At 40.8% G+C, this 18,845-nt stretch overlaps 1 protein-coding gene across 4 annotated transcripts in view; it reads left to right on the top strand.

The window, feature by feature from the left end:
* The window catches only part of LOC139754998 (zinc transporter ZIP1-like), a 45,490-nt gene extending 27,265 nt beyond the window's left edge, over positions 1–18,225 (top strand). Inside the window, exons 4-9 of one of the 4 annotated variants that reach the window (XR_011714002.1) lie at positions 4,156–4,260; positions 4,904–5,063; positions 5,528–5,697; positions 6,382–6,541; positions 14,148–17,338; positions 17,539–18,225. Coding sequence is in view for 1 of the 4 variants with exons in the window: in XM_071672903.1 (XP_071529004.1) it covers positions 4,156–4,260; positions 4,904–5,063; positions 5,528–5,697; positions 6,382–6,541; positions 14,148–14,356 (804 nt within the window). In the remaining 3 variants the exon portion in view is untranslated. Of the gene's footprint in view, positions 1–4,155; positions 4,261–4,903; positions 5,064–5,527; positions 5,698–6,381; positions 6,542–14,147 lie in introns of all 4 variants that reach the window. The other 3 variants (XR_011714004.1, XR_011714003.1, XM_071672903.1) reach the window with 3 other exon arrangements.
* Positions 18,226–18,845: the final 620 nt, after the last annotated feature.

The raw sequence follows: 18,845 nt of genomic DNA, 5'->3' as shown, positions 1-18,845 counted from the left end.
GTGTGTGTGTGTGTGTGTGTGTGATCTACATATACAAGAGTAAGGACATAACACACATGCGATATATATAAACTTAAGAAACGGAGCAACACGAGTGTTAAACAATATTTACTGAGGTAGAGAGCAGAGGGACACTGAGGGCGGAGGGACACAGAGGGCGAAAGAATACAGAGGGCGGAAGGACACAGAGGGCGGAGGGACACAGAGGGCGGAGGGACACAGAGCGCGGAGGGACACAGAGGGCGAAAGAATACAGAAGGCGGAAGGACACAGAGGGCCCAGGGACACAAAGCGGAGGGACACAGAGGGCGGAGGGACACAAAAGGCGGAAGGACACAGAGAGCGGAGGGACACAGAAGGCGAAGAGACAGAGGGCAGAGGGAAACAGAGGGTGGAGGGACACAGAAGGCGGAGAGACAGAGGGCAGAGGGAAACAGAGGGTGGAGGGACACAGAGGTCGGAGGGCCGCAGAGGGCAGAGTGACACAGAAGGGGGAGGGACAGAGGGCAGAGGGACACAGAGGGTGGAGGGACACAGAAGGCGGAGAGACAGAGGGCAGAGGGAAACAGAGGGTGGAGGGACACAGAAGGCGGAGAGACAGAGGGCAGAGGGAAACAAAGGGTGGAGGGACACAGAGGTCGGAGGGCCGCAGAGGGCAGAATGACACAGAAGGCGGAGGGACAGAGGGCAGAGGGACACAGAGGGTGGAGGGACACAGAGGGCGGAGAGACAGAGGGACACAGAGGGTGGAGAGACACAGAAGGCGGAGAGACAGAGGGCGAGGGACACAGAGGACGGAGAGACACAGAAGGCGGAGAGACAGAGGGCAGAGGGACACAGAGGGTGGAGGAACACAGGGGGCGGAGAGACACAGAGGGCGGGGAAGCACAGAAGGCAGAGGGACACTGAGGGTAGAGGGACATCACCTGGCTGTTCATGTCCACTTATCTTCCTGGTCATCTCATATCACATGCTTGGCTTTGGTTTTATCTTATCTCGTAGCCTGTGTTCGGTGCTGGGATCCATTGCGTGTAATCCCTAGTCTTTATTCATAAGGAATACCAGCAGCAATAAAACCAATGGGTCGCGATTAAGCGTTTGTGGTGTGGGAGGAGGTGAGAAAATCATGCATTAGTGTGATAGCAGTTCAAAGACCTACGAGTGTTTCAAAGAAAAATCCCTGTAAACTTCCATAGATATGGAACCGCATGTATTGCTACTCGTGAATTTGAAGTTAAATATTTATAAAGCCTACATTACTACTTCCAACCTCGTTAAATAATAAACCATTTTTTTTATTAGCAATCTTGTTGCAGAAAATGTAATTCGCCTCATTCTACGCAAAACGATTGCCTAAGAATTTGTATCCATTACTATGAGTAAAGTCAGACAAACCTAGATTTAAGTAGCTCGTCATATCGAGGATCGAATCCTTTGATAAGTTTGAATACCTTTACTGTACTAAAAGACGTCTTAGCCTTCTCTTTTCTAAAATAAATGGATTTAAGTCGGCTCTCATAGCATTTATCTCTGGGGCCAGGATCATCCCGGTAGCTCGTTTCTGTACTCTCCATGTCTTTCCTCAAGTAGGGTGACTACGCACGCACTAGTGGCCTGGAAAGATTGATAATAATTCCCTAGACTTTTAAATCTAATCTCCCTGTTTGTAAATCCAAATTTTTTTTCGACCTTGTTACTGCTTCTGCGCACTGTTTTTCTCATTTTAGGTCAGCTGAGATCATTACGCACAAAGTATTTTCCTTCATTTAGTTTTTGAAGTTGAACATGATTCATACTATAGCTTGCCTCTTCATGTTTACTAATGATATGTAGAACTTAACACATTACTTACTGATATTAACATTTATTTGCCTCTTGTGAACCCAGTCCAACAGTTCGGTTAAGTTAGGTTGATTCTGCAGACGTTCATCTCACATTGTAGCCAATTATCAATATCATAATCACATATGAGAAAGATAACCGGTCCTAAGACTGAACAGAGTGGCACATCACTTGTTACGTGTAACCATTCTGAGGTTCAATCATCACTCGTTGTTTAAGAACATTTAATCAATTTCCTAACAATCGAAGTGAACCTCCATCTATACAATGCGACTCAACCTTTCTTGATAACATCTGGGCTTTTATCAGACGTTGTCTGAAAATATAATGGGTGACATGAACTGTCTTACTTGGATCAATACGTGTTGATTGCATCATAAATCCAGCAGTGTTGTCGGACATGAGCCATGTCGTCAAAAACCAAGCTGAGAATCATATAAGCGGTGGTCCTCTAAATAGTTGACAATGTTATCCTGATTGATGGTTTCCATAAGTTTACCAGCTACAGACGTCACCCATATTTGATGATAATTCCTGGGCAGTGATTCATTTCCTTTTGTGATAATCGATGTTACGACATTGGTCAACTTGTGTCTCTAGGGAATCCCGTAGCATGTAACTTACTGAAAAAAAAGCAGTCAAGGGTTTAACTAACTCATTTTTAAGCTCGGATAAAAGATACCTGGGCCTTCCGTCTTATTTAACCCTCCTTGCATTTATTGCAGATAGTAAGTCTTCATCTTTTATGGTAATGTGTCGCAAAATGTTCTCCTCTCTCAGCAGTGGACATGGGATCAGGACATGAGTTGGCTTCAAATGTAAATAAAGACGAGCAAAAATAATGTTAAATCTTTGCCAGGCTTCGTCAACTTGAAGCAATCATCATTATCCGATAAGTAATTGACCAATATACTGTAAAATAACTGTCTTACTTCTTCCCTGACCATCTATTTTCTTAAGCAATTTCCTTTGCTGTTCTTCAAACTGACGTTATTTTCACACGGATAAAAACCTTAGTGTTGATTTAAGTAAATTTACAAATTTACTCCATCATGTTCCACATACATTACATAATTTACTCCACTATGTTCCTCATGCATTACATAATTTACTCCATCATATTTCTAATACATTACATAATTTACTCCATCATATTCCTAATACATTACATAATTTACTCCATCATATTCCTAATACATTACATAATTTACTCCATCATATTCCTAACACATTACATAATGTACTTCATCATATTCCGAATATATACTTTACTCCATCACGTTCCTCATACATTACATAATTTACTCCACTATGTTCCTCATGCATTACATAATTTCCTCCAACATATTTCTAATACATTACATAATTTACTCCATCATGGTCCTCACACATTACATAATTTACTTCATCATATTCCGAATACATAATCTACTCCATCATGTACCTAATACATTACATAATTTACTCTATCATATTCCTCATACATCACATAATCTACTCCATCATATTCCTAATACATTACATAATTTACTCCATCATATTACTAAGACACTACATAATTTACTCCATCGTGTTCCTCATGCATTACATAATTTACTCCATCATATTACTAATACATTACATAATTTACTCTATCATATTCCTCATACATTACATAATTTACTCTATGATATTCCTAATACATTACATAATTTACTCCATCATATTACTAAGACATTACATAATTTACTCCATCGTGTTCCTCATGCATTACATAATTTACTCCATCATATTACTAATACATTACATAATTTACTCTATCATATTCCTCATACATCACATAATTTACTCCATCATATTACTAAGACATTACATAATTTACTCCATCATATTTCTAATACATTACATGATTTACTCCATCATATTACTATACATTACATAATTTACTCCATCATATTACTAATACATTACATAATTTACTCCATCATGTTCCTAATACATTACATAATTTACTCCATCATGTTCCTAATACATTACAAAATTTACTCCATCATATTACTAATACATTACATGATTTACTCCATCATATTACTAATTCATTACATAATTTATTCCATCGTGTTCCTCATACATCACATAATTTACTCCATCATATTACTAATTCATTACATAATTTATTCCATCGTGTTCCTCATACATCACATAATTTACTCCATCATATTACTAATTCATTACATAATTTATTCCATCGTGTTCCTCATACATTACATAATTCATGCCAATATGTCTTCTGTGCCCTACCGGAGGTGTGACACCCTCTATCTCCTCCGTCAGGAGCTGGGTCATACAAACGAGAGCTGGGAGGACTTTGCCGAGTTCCCCTGGGGGTTCTTCGTGGTCACCTGCGGTTTCCTCATCATATTTACCATCGATAAACTGGTATGGCAAAACTGGAATACACTTCACTTCCCTTTATATATATATATATATATATATATATATATATATATATATATATATATATATATATATATATATATATATATATATATATATTAAAATAATAATAGAATATTTAACTTTTTAATGGTGGATTTCTTTTCAATATGCCACAGTCTATCCACTCGTTTCATTGTTATATGTAGTGAAACTATATAAACGTAAATGATAATGTGTAGACAAGGTGCAGCTGAGTTGTACGAGGGGTTAATGTGTAGACAATGTGGACTGACAATGGGAATGACCAATGATTAGACACATATCAATCATGAGGGGAAGTAAGGTGTAGACAACACAGCGGAGGAAGATGTGAAAGAGAACAGAATAAATGGATATGAATAAGGTAAGAGTTCACACTAGTGGAAGGTGGAATTAATGTTACATAATATGTGGACTGAGCACTAGAGAAAATAATGTGTCTACACGAATAAGAATCAGAGGGAAAAACTAGTGTACACACAAGAAACAGATTGTGAGAAACTGATTGTACAGACAAGGAAGAGACCCACTATGTAAAAGACTGACATGTACAGACAAGGAACAGACTCAGAGCTGGAGGGACTGATGTGTTATGTTAACGCAGGTACACGCGATGGAACATTCCCGAGGGGAGACCGGCAGCAGCGCCACCCACATCCTCCTGACGAAGTCTTCGGTGGGATCAGCCACCCAGCGAGCCAACGGAGGGGACGCCGAGGTCAGAGAAGACACGAACGACCACGACTATTGCAAAGACTATCACGGTGAGGGGGAGGTGGTGTATCATGACGCCCAGAGGGTTGTCAATATGGGAGTAATCTTCACATACACGTGATGGGCCAAACCCACTCACTCTCGCATCAGTATTATGTTCCTTGAGTAACAACTGAATCATTAGTAACCTTATCTGTGACACCTCACCACACATTCTACAGTGGAGGAAGACGAGCAATTACTGACATGTTCACTAAAGAAGTACGAAAAGTGGGCACTAAGTGCAAGGAAGGTCAGAGATGACAAATTTATTCCGATTTTACTGTGACGTGTAATTTATTGGTACTGGTTAGTAACTTAAATGTTACCTGAATACAACTACAGCCACGCCAAAGCAGCACACTTTAAACAAATGCACACACACGCGATAACAGCCACACATATGTGTTCCTGTAACATTTATTATCATTACATAATTACGGTGGTGATAATGATCAATGTGTTCACCGTGCAGGAGGAGGGCACGGCGTGCCGTCTTCCGTCATTTTTCTGATGGCCTTGGGCATCCACTCGCTCTTTGAGGGCATGGCCGTGGGCCTCCAGACCCAGAAGGACAAGGTGCTCGAGTTCTCTGTGGCTGTCCTTGTCCACGAGACCGTCATGGCCTTCACTTTTGGCATGGAGGTGAGGAGGAAAGAACAGGAGAGTTTTGTAATCTTAAACTAAATAATAGGGATTATTATTATACATCTGTATGATCCTCTCTCTCTCTCTCTCTCTCTCTCTCTCTCTCTCTCTCTCTCTCTCTGAATCTATCTACATATACGGTTGACCATATTTTCATATATCTCTCAATTTGTACAATCATCCATCCATTCATAGATTTATCCAGTCATTCATTGATAAGCTCAACCATTTATCATCCATTTCCACGTATCTGTAGAAACATTAAGATACATATTGTTGTCTCACTACATCACACGTTATCACACTGAAGCTCCATCCATCCATCTCTAAAACTTTCCTGTGTAACTACAACATTCTTCTCATTCTTGTAGTCACTTTAGGACCACTAGTCTGCACTCAACACTGTTGCTATAACCAATCTCTGTACTGTAACAACCACTTGTTAGAGGACAGCAGTCGCTTCAACCATTAATGTATTGTGACATCATGCACAGGTCATTCAGCACAATTATGACGACAGACCCATTGGAACACTTGCTGTGTTCCAATAATAATTCCCGCATTTCTCATTATAGTTTCTCATTATTCCCTCAAAATACGATAGGTTGGCCTGAAACTTTACACTTTCTAACTTTAAGGAAGATAAAGCACACCATTTTACCAGAATGACTTTCTGTACAGGTGAGCAAAAGTCACGGCTTGAGCAGGTGCACCAAGGCGCTGTACGTCCTGATCTTCACCTCCACCATTCCCCTGGGTATCGCCGCCGGGGTCGGCCTCCAGAATGCGCCCTCAGACAACAGAGAAATTGTATCTGCTGTGCTTGAAGCATTTGCAACAGGTGAGGCTGACTTGTGTACCGTTGTTTGTCAGGTAGGTTTCAACCGAGTTCTCCAAATGGATGCACAGCACCACTGGACCATAGGAAGAAAATTAGTAATGTATATTATGATTAAGAGAGCCTTTAATGACAGACTTGTGTCAACCTTGCCATGAGGTCTACATCTACCGGTAATATTGAAGGAGATTTAGTTTATGTTGGAGCTTCCAGATACATATCGCGGGCCCACCTCAGATGCCATATGAAGAGTCACGCAAAGGAAGAAATAAGGAAAAAGAACATTATAAGAATGCTGGAAGAAAAGGAAAACCTACCTTTTACAATAGTCCAGGTCATAGTTGTTAGGAAATATATGAGATGGTAGACAGTTCCAAGGCTCTGAGATACAAGGAAAGAAATATATGAGATGGTAGACAGTTCCAAGGCTCTGAGATACAAGGAAAGAAATATATATATAATCGGTCCATCACAGGATTGCCATCGGCCTGAGAGTTATCATGTGGCGCAGTTGCTTGCCGAGTAATGCGTGGTCTAACTGATGGTGGGGATGTACAAGCAGCCAGCTCTCGGGAGCAAGTATTAAAGTAATACCTACAGAAGAGGGAAAGTGACCCAACATTACCTACATACGACAAGTGGGTCAAATTGTAAGGTCAGACTAAACGAGCTTTAGACATAACACTGTATTACAAGTATGTAGAGGTAGACTCTTTATACATGTGAGAACAATACGAGGATAAATCAATCCTTTGTATAGATGGAGCATTTATTCAGAACATTATATCTCTTAGAGGTAGACTAAGCTATCTATGTAATATGAGGTTTCCAGGATAGGTTGGATATTACAGAAATAATATGCATGTTATTGTGTTAAGGGGTGGAAATTACAGAAAAAGTAAATGAGAAAAAGGGAAGTTGTGTGGGATCTTAGGGAGAGAAATGGGTAGATATTGGGTCTTGGAGGCATTACACTTATCCAGATTCCGTCCACCGCACTCTGATATCCTGTCCAAGTCTGAGCTATAAATGTAGTTGTGGTGCGACGAGATGTGGATCAAGCGAGAGAGAGTGGAGAGGATGAAACGAAAGTGGAGGAATAGAGTGTTGAGTCGTAAGCACATGAGGACATATGGTTATCTCTTAAAGATAATACATCATGAACTGGAAGAAGAGTGTAAGAGACAAGAGAGACCCTGAGGGACTCTGCTGTTGATTCATCAAAGACTACAGAGACAGATCGGCCAGATGATGCTACATAACAAAGTGTGCGACAGGGGAGTCAAAAGAGGGGAACATGGGGATGGGACCCTAATGCTATACTTTGTCACAGGCTTTTGATGTATCAAGCAACTGCGCAACATTCTCCAAAATCTTTCAAAGATGAAAACGTAACATTAGTGAGATTGGAAGGGATATCACCAAGCCACATGTTTAAGGGCATGGAAGCTGAGCGGAGATTGAAAGACTATGGAAAGAGTAGAAGCCAAAACAACAGGACGATAGTTGGAAGGGTTAAAACGATTCCGTTTCCTTGTAATGGGATGTACCAATAACTGTTTCCATGTAGAAGGAAAGGTTTTCATTATCAAACAAAAGCGGAACAGACAAGCAACCAGAGGCTCAATTTCGGAAGCACCCAATCTCTCAAACATGGGAATGGAAACCATCCGGTCCATAAGCCTTGTTCGTGTGCAGAGAGGGGGGAAGGGGGGGTTATCCTCAGACAATATGAACAAGTATAAGAAGGAGCACAGTACAAAACACTGTGACGTAGATCTCTGATTCGCCACAAACCTATCATGAAATCGCCACATTCGGCTACGGGGAACGTGCTGGACAAGGCTGTCTCTAGCTAGACCAGCGATTTTCAATAAAGGAGGTACCGTCTACATACCTATCTTAGGACGCTCACACAAGTTTTCACTCATAGATTATCCTAATGATGGACTGATTTATTTCTATCTTTTGTGTTATAGAATAAATCTAACAGATTTCATGTTTCCACTGCAAGTTTTTCACTTCCTGAAAAATTCGTACATATTTTTTCTTTTGCCTTCTTCCTTTTCATTAACCTTTTTATATTTCAATTAAGCCCCTGCCTTGATGTGGACTTTCGTCTGTGACTGGAGCCTACGTTGTTGAAATAGATAGCTAGATAATGGTTCTCTACTTCCAACCTATAAACTGAAGACGATCTATGATAACGTCAATTTTAGAGGCAAATAAACATGATGCCTCACGGGCACTGACCCCCCGGTGCTGGTGGTGTATGTACGACTGAGAGTATCTGATTAATAGTAATCCAAGTTGTTTCTTTATCATGAGCCCCATAGGCTACTGGCTAGTATCTAAACCTTTCACACAAATTGTACGGATCGGAAACCTAGTAATAGAGGACATTGTATATTCTACGGGAGCGCGCGCTCACTTAACTATAGCTCCAGCAAGAGTTGTGGAAGTGTGTAAGTGAATTCTAGACTGATGGTGAAAACGGAAGTAAATGGTATGAGGTGGATGATTATGAATGATTATGCATCTGGCCATGAGAAGAAACATCGTGTTAAGCAAGTGTCCTGGGAGCAGCTGAGTCAGTGTGACAGCAGTTTTGTTATAAGAGACTAGGTATTAGGGATGAGTGACTTGAAAGCGGTGGTAAGTAATGTGGCAGTGGAGGGTATAATTAGGGAGCTTGGGTCATTCAGTATTACGAATGGATATGGTGAACATCTTGTGGAGTTGTGTTCTGAAAAAGAACTGGTGATTGGGAATACCTGGTTTAAAACGGACATACGCAAGTATACGAATGTGAATAGGGAACATGGTCAGTGTGCTTATTTGGATTACATTATAACTGACATGCGTATATATATATATATATATATATATATATATATATATATATATATATATATATATATATATATATATATATATATATATATATATATATCTTTCTTTCATACTATTCGCCATTTCCCGCATTAGCGAGGTAGCATTGAGAACAGAGGACTGGGCCTTTGAGGGAATATCCTCACCTGGCCCCCTACTCTATTCCCTCTTTTGGAAAAAAAAAAAGAAAAAGCGAGAGGGGAGGATTTCCAGCCCCCCGCTCCCTCCCCTTTTAGTCGCCTTCTACGACACGCAGGGAATACGTGGGAAGTATTCTTTCTCCCCTATCCCCAGGGATAATATATATATATATATATATATATATATATATATATATATATATATATATATACACACAAAAAAAAAAGAAAAACTGCCTAGGTATTGCCTGCGTGTCGTAGAAGGCGACAAAGGGGAGCGGGAGCGGGTGGCTGGAAATCTTCCCTTCCTGTGTTACTTTCCAAAATAAGGAACAAAGTAAGGAGCCAAGTGGGAAATTTTCTCTCTAAGGCTGTCATCTGTTCTTGACGGTACCTCCCTCATGCCGGAAATGGCAAACATATTTGATATATATATATATATATATATATATATATATATATATATATATATATATATATATTTTTTTTTCATACTTTTCGCCATTTCCCGCATTAGCGAGGTAGCGCTAAGAACAGAGGACTGGGCCTTTGAGGGAATATCCTCACCTGGCCCCCTTCTCTGTTCCTTCTTTTGGAAAAAAAAAAAAAAAAAAAAAAAAAAAAACTTTGTCGTTGTCTCCCGCGTTAGAGAGGTAGCGCAAGGGAACAGACGAAAGAATGGCCTAACCAATCCACATACACATGCATATACGCACAAGTCCACACACGCATATATACATATCTATACATTTCAACATATACATATATATATACATACACAGACATATACATATATACACATGTACATAATTCATACTTGCTGCCTTTAGTCATTCCCATCGCCACCTCGCCGCACATGAAATGACACCCCCCTCCCCCGACACGCGCGCGAGGTAGCGCTAGGAAAAGACAACAAAGGCCATATTCGTTCACACTCAGTCTCTAGCTGTCATGTATAATGCACCGAAACCCTTCCCACATCCAGGCTCCACAAAACTTTCCATGGTTTACCCCAGACGCTTCACATGTCCTGGTTCAATCCACTGACAGCACGTCGACCCCGGTATACCACATCGTTCCAATTCACTCTATTCCTTGCACGCCGTTCACCCTCCTACATGTTCAGGCCCCGATCGCTCAAAATCTTTTTCACTCCATCCTTCCACCTCCAGTTTGGTCTCCCACTTCTCCTCGTTCCCTCTACCTCTGACACATATATCCTCTTTGTCAATCTTTCCTCACTCGTTCTCTCCATGTGACCAAACCATCTCAATACACCCTCTTCTGCTCTCTCAACCACACTCTTTTTATTACCACACATCTCTCTTACCCTTTCATTACTTACTCGATCAAACCACCTCACACTTCATATTGCTCAAACATCTCATTTCCAACACATCCACTCTCCTCCGCACAACCCTATCTACAGGCCACTCCTCGCAATCATACAACATTGTTGGAACCACTATTCCTTCAAACCTACCCATTTTTGCTTTCCGAGATAATCTTCTAGCCTTCCACACATTCTTCAACGCTCCCAGAACCTTCGCTCCCTCCCCACCCTGTGACTCACTTCCGCTTGCATGGTTCCATCCGCTGCCAAATCCACTCCCAGATATCTAAAACACTTCACTTCCTCCAGTTTATCTCCATTCAAACTTACCTCCTATTTGACATGTCCCTCAACCCTACTGTACCTAATAACCTTACTCTTATTCACATTTATTCTCAGCTTTCTTCTTGCACACACTTTACCAAACTCAGTCACCAGCTTCTGCAGTTTCTCACACGAATCAGCCACCAGCGTTGTATCATCAGCGAACGACAACTGACTCACTTCCCAAGCCCTCTCATCCACAACAGACTGCATACTTGCACCTCTCTCCATAACTTTTGCATTCACCTCCCTAACAACCTCATCCATTAACAAATTAAACAACCATGGAGACATCACGCACCCCTACCGCAAACCGTCATTCACTGGGAACTTATCACTTTCCTTTGATGAAGTAAGGAGATGGATTGAGTATTGGAAAGACTTGTTGAATGTGTTTGATGATAGAGTGGCAGATGTAGGATGTTTTGATCGAGGTGGTGTGCGAAGCGAAAGGGTAAGTGAGAATGATTTGATTAAGAGAGAAGAGGTGGTGAAAGCTTTGTGGAAGATGAAATCCAGCAAGGCGGCGGCTTTGGATGGTATTGTGGATGAATTCATTAAGAAGGGGGGGGGGGGAGGGTGACTGTGTTGTTGATTGATTGGTAAGGATATCTATTGTATGTATCGATCATGGTGAAGTGCCAGAGGATTTTCAGAATACGTACATAGTGCCATTATATAAAGGCAAAGGCCATTTGGTAAACATGCGATTGACCAATCGCATGTTTACCAAATGGCATCCTAGCTCCGACTCTTCGTTGTATATCAACTGACTGTTATATTTCTCTCTTGTGTCTCCCCTGGTGATGTGATTATTATACGAAAGTGCACTTGGGAACTTATCGTGTTTCATTTTTCCCGTTGACTCTTAGGAATATACAATCGCATGTTTACCAAATGGAGTCCTAGCTTCGTCTCTTCGATGTATACCAACTGACTGTAATATTTCTCTCTTGTATCTCCCCTGATGATGTGATTATCACACGAAAGTGCACTTGGGAACTTTTCGCGTTTCATTTTCCCCGTGGACTCACAGGAATATCTTGATCACGCACAAAATTGTGATCCTTTACAATATATATATATATATATATATATGGTTCTCAGTGAATGTAGGTTTGCGGCAGGGGTGTGTGATGTCTCCATGGTTGTTTAATTTGTTTATGGATGGGGTTGTAAGGGAGGTAAATGCAAGAGTCCTGGAAAGAGGGGCAAGTATGAAGTCTGTTGGGGATGAGAGAGCTTGGGAAGTGAGTCAATTGTTGTTCGCTGATGATACAGCGCTGGTGGCTGATTCATGTGAGAAACTGCAGAAGCTGGTGACTGAGTTTGGTAAAGTGTGTGGAAGAAGAAAGTTGAGAGTAAATGTGAATAAGAGCAAGGTTATTAGGTACAGTAGGGGTGAGGGTCAAGTCAATTGGGAGGTGAGTTTGAATGGAGAAAAACTGGAGGAAGTGAAGTGTTTTAGATATCTGGGAGTGGATCTGTCAGCGGATGGAACCATGGAAGCGGAAGTGGATCATAGGGTGGGGGAGGGGGCGAAAATTTTGGGAGCCTTGAAAAATGTGTGGAAGTCGAGAACATTATCTCGGAAAGCAAAAATGGGTATGTTTGAGGGAATAGTGGTTCCAACAATGCTGTATGGTTGCGAGGCGTGGGCTATGGATAGAGATGTGCGCAGGAGGATGGATGTGCTGGAAATGAGATGTTTGAGGACAATGTGTGGTGTGAGGTGGTTTGATCGAGTAAGTAACGTAAGGGTAAGAGAGATGTGTGGAAATAAAAAGAGCGTGGTTGAGAGAGCAGAAGAGGGTGTTTTGAAATGGTTTGGGCACATGGAGAGAATGAGTGAGGAGAGATTGACCAAGAGGATATATGTGTCGGAGGTGGAGGGAACGAGGAGAAGAGGGAGACCAAATTGGAGGTGGAAAGATGGAGTGAAAAAGATTTTGTGTGATCGGGGCCTGAACATGCAGGAGGGTGAAAGGAGGGCAAGAAATAGAGTGAATTGGAGTCATGTGGTATACAGGGGTTGACGTGCTGTCAGTGGATTGAAGCAAGGCATGTGAAGCGTCTGGGGTAAACCATGGAAAGCTGTGTAGGTATGTATATTTGCGTGTGTGGACGTGTGTATGTACATGTGTATGGGGGGGGGGGGGGGGTTGGGCCATTTCTTTCGTCTGTTTCCTTGCGCTACCTCGCAAACGCGGGAGACAGCGACAAAGTATAAAAAAAAAAAAAAAAAAAAAAAAAAAAATATATATATATATATATATATATATATATATATTTCTTTCTTTTAAACTATTCGCCATTTCCCGCGTTAGCGAGGTAGCGTTAAGAACAGAGGACTGGGCCTTTTTTGGAATATCCTCACCTGGCCCCCTCTGTTCCTTCTTTTGGAAAATTAAAAAAAAACGAGAGGGGAGGATTTCCAGCCCCCCGCTCCCTCCCCTTTTAGTCGCCTTCTACGACACGCAGGGAATACGTGGGAAGTATTCTTAATCCCCTATCTTTTCTTTCTTTTAAACTATTCGCCATTTCCCGCGTTAGGGAGGTAGTATTAAGAACAGAGGACTGGGCCTTTGAGGGAATACCCTCACCTGGCCCAATTCTCTGTTCCTCCACGTTGTACAGTTTGGTTCGGTAAAATGCTATCTGCTGGCTGTGTGAGCCTGGTGGGAAATGACCGGTGCAGACCCCGCTGCTCACCAACGTGTGTGTGTGTGTGTGTGTGTGTGTGTGTGTGTGTGTGTGGACGGGCCATTCTTTGTCTGTTTCCTAGCGCAACCTCGCTGACGCGGGAAAAGGCGATCAACTAACTAACTAACTATATATATATATATATATATATATATATATATATATATATATATATATATATATATATATATATATATATCATTTTCTCCCTGACCAGGTATCTTCATCCACGTTATATTCATCGAAGTTCTGGCGAAGGAGTTCCCCGGGCACCACCACCACCATCATCACAAACACATTGACTCACATCCTAAATCCTCGTCTCCACCTTCTGAAACCTGCCTCATGCTGGAGAAGGTGTCCTGCATCTGCTGTGGCCTAGTGACACTTATACTCATAAATGTATTTATGCACGCCCATCACTAGCTACTGCCCATCACTAACTACTGCTCATCACTAACTACTGACCATTACTAGCTACTGCTCATCACTAACTACTGCTCATCACTAGGTACTGCTCATCACTAACTACTGACCATGATTACTTATTAAGTTGTCTATTCTCATTAGGTTTATCATCCCAGGTAGTCTACCAACCCCTGCCACAATTCATGGATGGAGTTGATGCCTAATGATGGTAACTTTATGTGGCCTTAATGAGCACGTTATCTGACCTGACTTGCTGGATCATGGCTCAACCTACTTCCAGGTGTAAATTTCTCCACACAACACTAACAACTCGACCACATGTTCTGAAACTATATCGAAGACAAAAAAATTCCAGATGTAATGACACCATTTAACAGCAATGTCTGCAGACTGATCTTAAGTAATGTATCAGTATACGTTCATATCGTCTTTTCCCACTTTCACAGAATAAATCAGATGCATAAAGCCTCAAGCTCCAGGTTCATTGTATAATCTGCATCTCGTCTTGACACAGCTTTCTCAGTGGACTCAGACTTGGGCGGGATAATTCAGTGGGGTGGACAAAATCTTCTTAAATTCAATGCCTCCAAGACCCAGTTTCTACCCATTTCTCTGTAGAAAACTCCTGACAACTCAGACGGTTCTGTAATTCCACCTCTTGACACAATGAACATAATTGGTATTACTGTAACATCCACTCTTTCTTAGAAACCCCACATAACAGGAATAGCTAAGTCTGCCTCAAAGAAACTGGGTGTCCTCTTTAGATGTGGAAACTTCTCTTCTGAACAGTTGCTCTGTTTATACAAGGGATTGATTCGTCCTTGTATGGAGTACTGCTCTCACATTTGGGGTGGTTCTAGCTCTGTATGTTTACTTGACAGAGTTGAGTCGAAGGCGTCCCGACTTATAAACTGCCTCAGGCTAACTTCCAAACTTGACCCCTTTGCCCTACGCTTGAATGTTGGCTGCTTGTGTGCCCTCACCACCAGCTTAGACCACGCAATACTCAGCAAACTACTGCGTCACATCTTTACTGTGTGGTCATCGGCAACACAAGGGTGGGCCGCTTTGATATCTGCTTCTTTCCTTACACGTCGAAGCTTTGGAATTCTCTACCTTCTGATGTTTACCCCAATAACTATGACCTGCCCCACATTTCAAAAGACATGTCTTTCACTTCCTCCAAAATTCGTAAATACTTCCCTTATCTTTTCTTTATCCGTTTCATAAATCTCTATATTTCAATGAATGCCCGGCCTTGATGTGGACTTTTGTCCATGAATAGAAACCTCAACACTAAAAATAGATATATGAAATGTGGGAAGTGTGTTAGCTAAAGCTGGCATGACTAACATTATCAACACTGAGGAAGTCTTGTGGGACAGTTAGGCTCCAGCAACAGCCGGCAGATCGTAACCATTACCACTTGTCTGGTATGAGTGACTTAATGACATGAGTTACAAATAATGACACGACGTACTCATGATGATATGAGTTACACATAATGACATGAGTTACACATAATGACATGAGTTACACATAATGACATGACGTACTCATGATAACATGAGTTACACATAATGACATAAGTTATACATGATGACCTGAGTTACAAATAATGACATGAGTTGCATGAGTTACACTAAATACGTCTTTACAGAACCAAGAATCACATGCAAGTCTTCAGCATAATTTCAGTCAGTATAGACATGGATTAGTTCCTGTCATGGACTATGTATAATGTTCGTCTGTACATTTCATTTTTCACCAGTCATGTTTTCTGACTTGCATTATCATTCTAATAACTGGTTTGCGAAGTATCTAAAATATTGTAAAGTTAGTTCCAACTATTGAAGGACAAATATTTATATACATGAGATGAGAGGCTTAATGATGAGAAGTTATGATCATTAATTATGCTGAGGTTTGGAGTGACAAACGTTATCTCGTAACCTCCTGCTGACAAGTGAGTCAGATGGTGACTTTACAAGACCCAGAGCAGCGTGTGCCTCTCCAGAGTGTCATTATGAAGGTTCACTTCTGCTTAGGTTAGGTTGTGGCTGTGAACATTGGTAGTTTTCATGGATTATCCTCACATTTAACCTGTACAAACATGACCACTTGCAAAATTGTAAGCGATCACTCTTCTTGTCTACACACATAAAAACTAGGCTCATCTGGAACATCTAAGTTTCGTATAAATGTTTCTTTGATTATCCTGCAGACTTAACTCATCTCTCTTTTCCTAACTGGGAATCTTTTACTCCGTCTGCTTTATACTTGACTTCCTTAATTACCTGCTGTGTCTATCGTTATTTATCTGATATATGTTTATTTGTTATCAATCTCAGTTTCCATTAATTCCCTCACAGTGAAACTTTGCATATTGTTCACTAGTGTGTGTGATCAACTTGGGCCAGGTACGTCAGCTCACTTGGCTGCCTCTCTGTCAGAACTGACACCAACTTGATGGATTGATCTGGTTATCATCAGACGTCAAACTGTCACACAGTTCTCTAGATGAACTTGGCACCGCACTAGGCGTTACCTCTACCAAGAGTATCTTGTTGAAGAGTAAGTTAGATGATCATTATCATGAAGCCATATTGGTTGAAAGTAACTATTCACATTAATTTCATGTCCATCACGAGTTTATTGTTAAAGAGAAAATGAGAAAAAATGTAAAGGTAAGATACATACTCATGATTAAACATAAAAGACAATTAAGATGATTCAGAGTTGTGATGAAACATTGATTGAGGTTATAAAAGTAGCTCTTGATACAACCTAAACATCTGTTCACTCCTGGACCTCTGATTCTTGTAATGATTACATAACTGATCATCTTATATCCTGCTACACAACTATGATGAATATTATCTATCTAGCAATAATGACACTCAGCTTGTACACACCAACAAACAATATGTTGACAGGTCAAGGGTTTGTCCACACCATCAAACAATATGTTGGCAGGTCAAGGGTTTGTTCATGCCATCAAACAATGTGTTGGCAGGTTAAGAGTTTGTTCATACCATCAAACAATGTGTTGGCAGGTTAAGAGTTTGTTCATACCATCAAACAATGTGTTGGCAGGTTAAGAGTTTGTTCACACCATCAAACAATATGTTGGCAGGTTAAGGGTTTGTCCACACCATCAAACAATGTGTTGACAGGTTAAGGGTTTGTTCACACCATCAAACAATGTGTTGGCAGGTTAAGAGTTTGTTCATACCATCAAACAATGTGTTGGCAGGTTAAGAGTTTGTTCATACCATCAAACAATGTGTTGGCAGGTTAAGGGTTTGTTCATACCATCAAACAATGTGTTGGCAGGTTAAGGGTTTGTTACACCATCAAACAATGTGTTGGCAGGTTAAGAGTTTGTTCATACCATCAAACAATGTGTTGGCAGGTTAAGGGTTTGTTCATACCATCAAACAATGTGTTGGCAGGTTAAGGGTTTGTTACACCATATAGAACAGAAGCCGGGTGTTGGCAGTGTTCCTTCCTCTACAGTGCTACAGAAGATTCTGAACAAGAATAAATGTTAAGAACTTTATCATTACAAAATGATTTGCGAGTGGCTGTTTGTTGTGAACTACCCACTTAAATGATGACGAAGCCAAGGATAGGAAGCTGGTATATATAAACGTTGTATCTGGTGTGAGTGATGAGCTTGGTGTGAGGAGGTTAGTCATGTATTGGGTTGTATAACCATAATGAATGTATCACAACACTATATCTACACCTTTATAAACGGTCATGCATGTTACATTAGGTATCTTGTAAATAACTTTGTTACATTGTACAGTATTTCTGCGCATGCATCTTTTTATGAATAAAAGGTTTTTTTTTAAGTATTTTTGTTGTTGTTGAACTTTAAGAAGTTGAGTAGTTAACCGCCCCAGTGAACACAGCACATAGAAATTATAGAAGTAATTGTGTGTCAGCAGTTCTGTTCACCTAACTCAAATAAAATCTTCCCTCATTCAGTCAGCTGACCTCGCCACAGTCAGTCAGCTGACCTTGCCACAGTCAGTCAGCTGACCTTGCCACAGTCAGTCAGCTGACCTCGCCACAGTTTTCTTCTACTAATTGTTTAACATAAATTTCTACTCGTTTAAGTGTCCACAGTCCAAGTGACATTCTTGTTTACACTTCCCAACGAACTACGCAGTTTGCTCGATGGTTACTTACACACCTCCAAACACCCAACAAATGGCTAACCAATGAAAAGTCTGAACATGTGAGGATGAATGGTGGACTTACAAGTAAGACAACCAACATGAAGAGAAGAATGATCACAGATACAGACACTACGTAAATCATGAAGTCCCGCGATGATGGAGGAGAAAATTGTGTCAAGTACTGAGCAGGGAATCTGTGTCACGATCAAGATAAAAGTGAGAGTTACTTACAATGAACTTACGAAGAACACTTTTAGTAATGTACTTATTGAGACCAAGGTTAAAGTACTGCC

The sequence above is a fragment of the Panulirus ornatus genome, chromosome 18, assembly GCF_036320965.1.
Source record: "Panulirus ornatus isolate Po-2019 chromosome 18, ASM3632096v1, whole genome shotgun sequence".
In the NCBI taxonomy this organism is placed as follows: Eukaryota; Metazoa; Arthropoda; class Malacostraca; order Decapoda; family Palinuridae; genus Panulirus; species Panulirus ornatus.
Note: the sequence above shows the minus strand (reverse complement) of the source record. Positions and strands in the feature narration are given on the sequence as shown.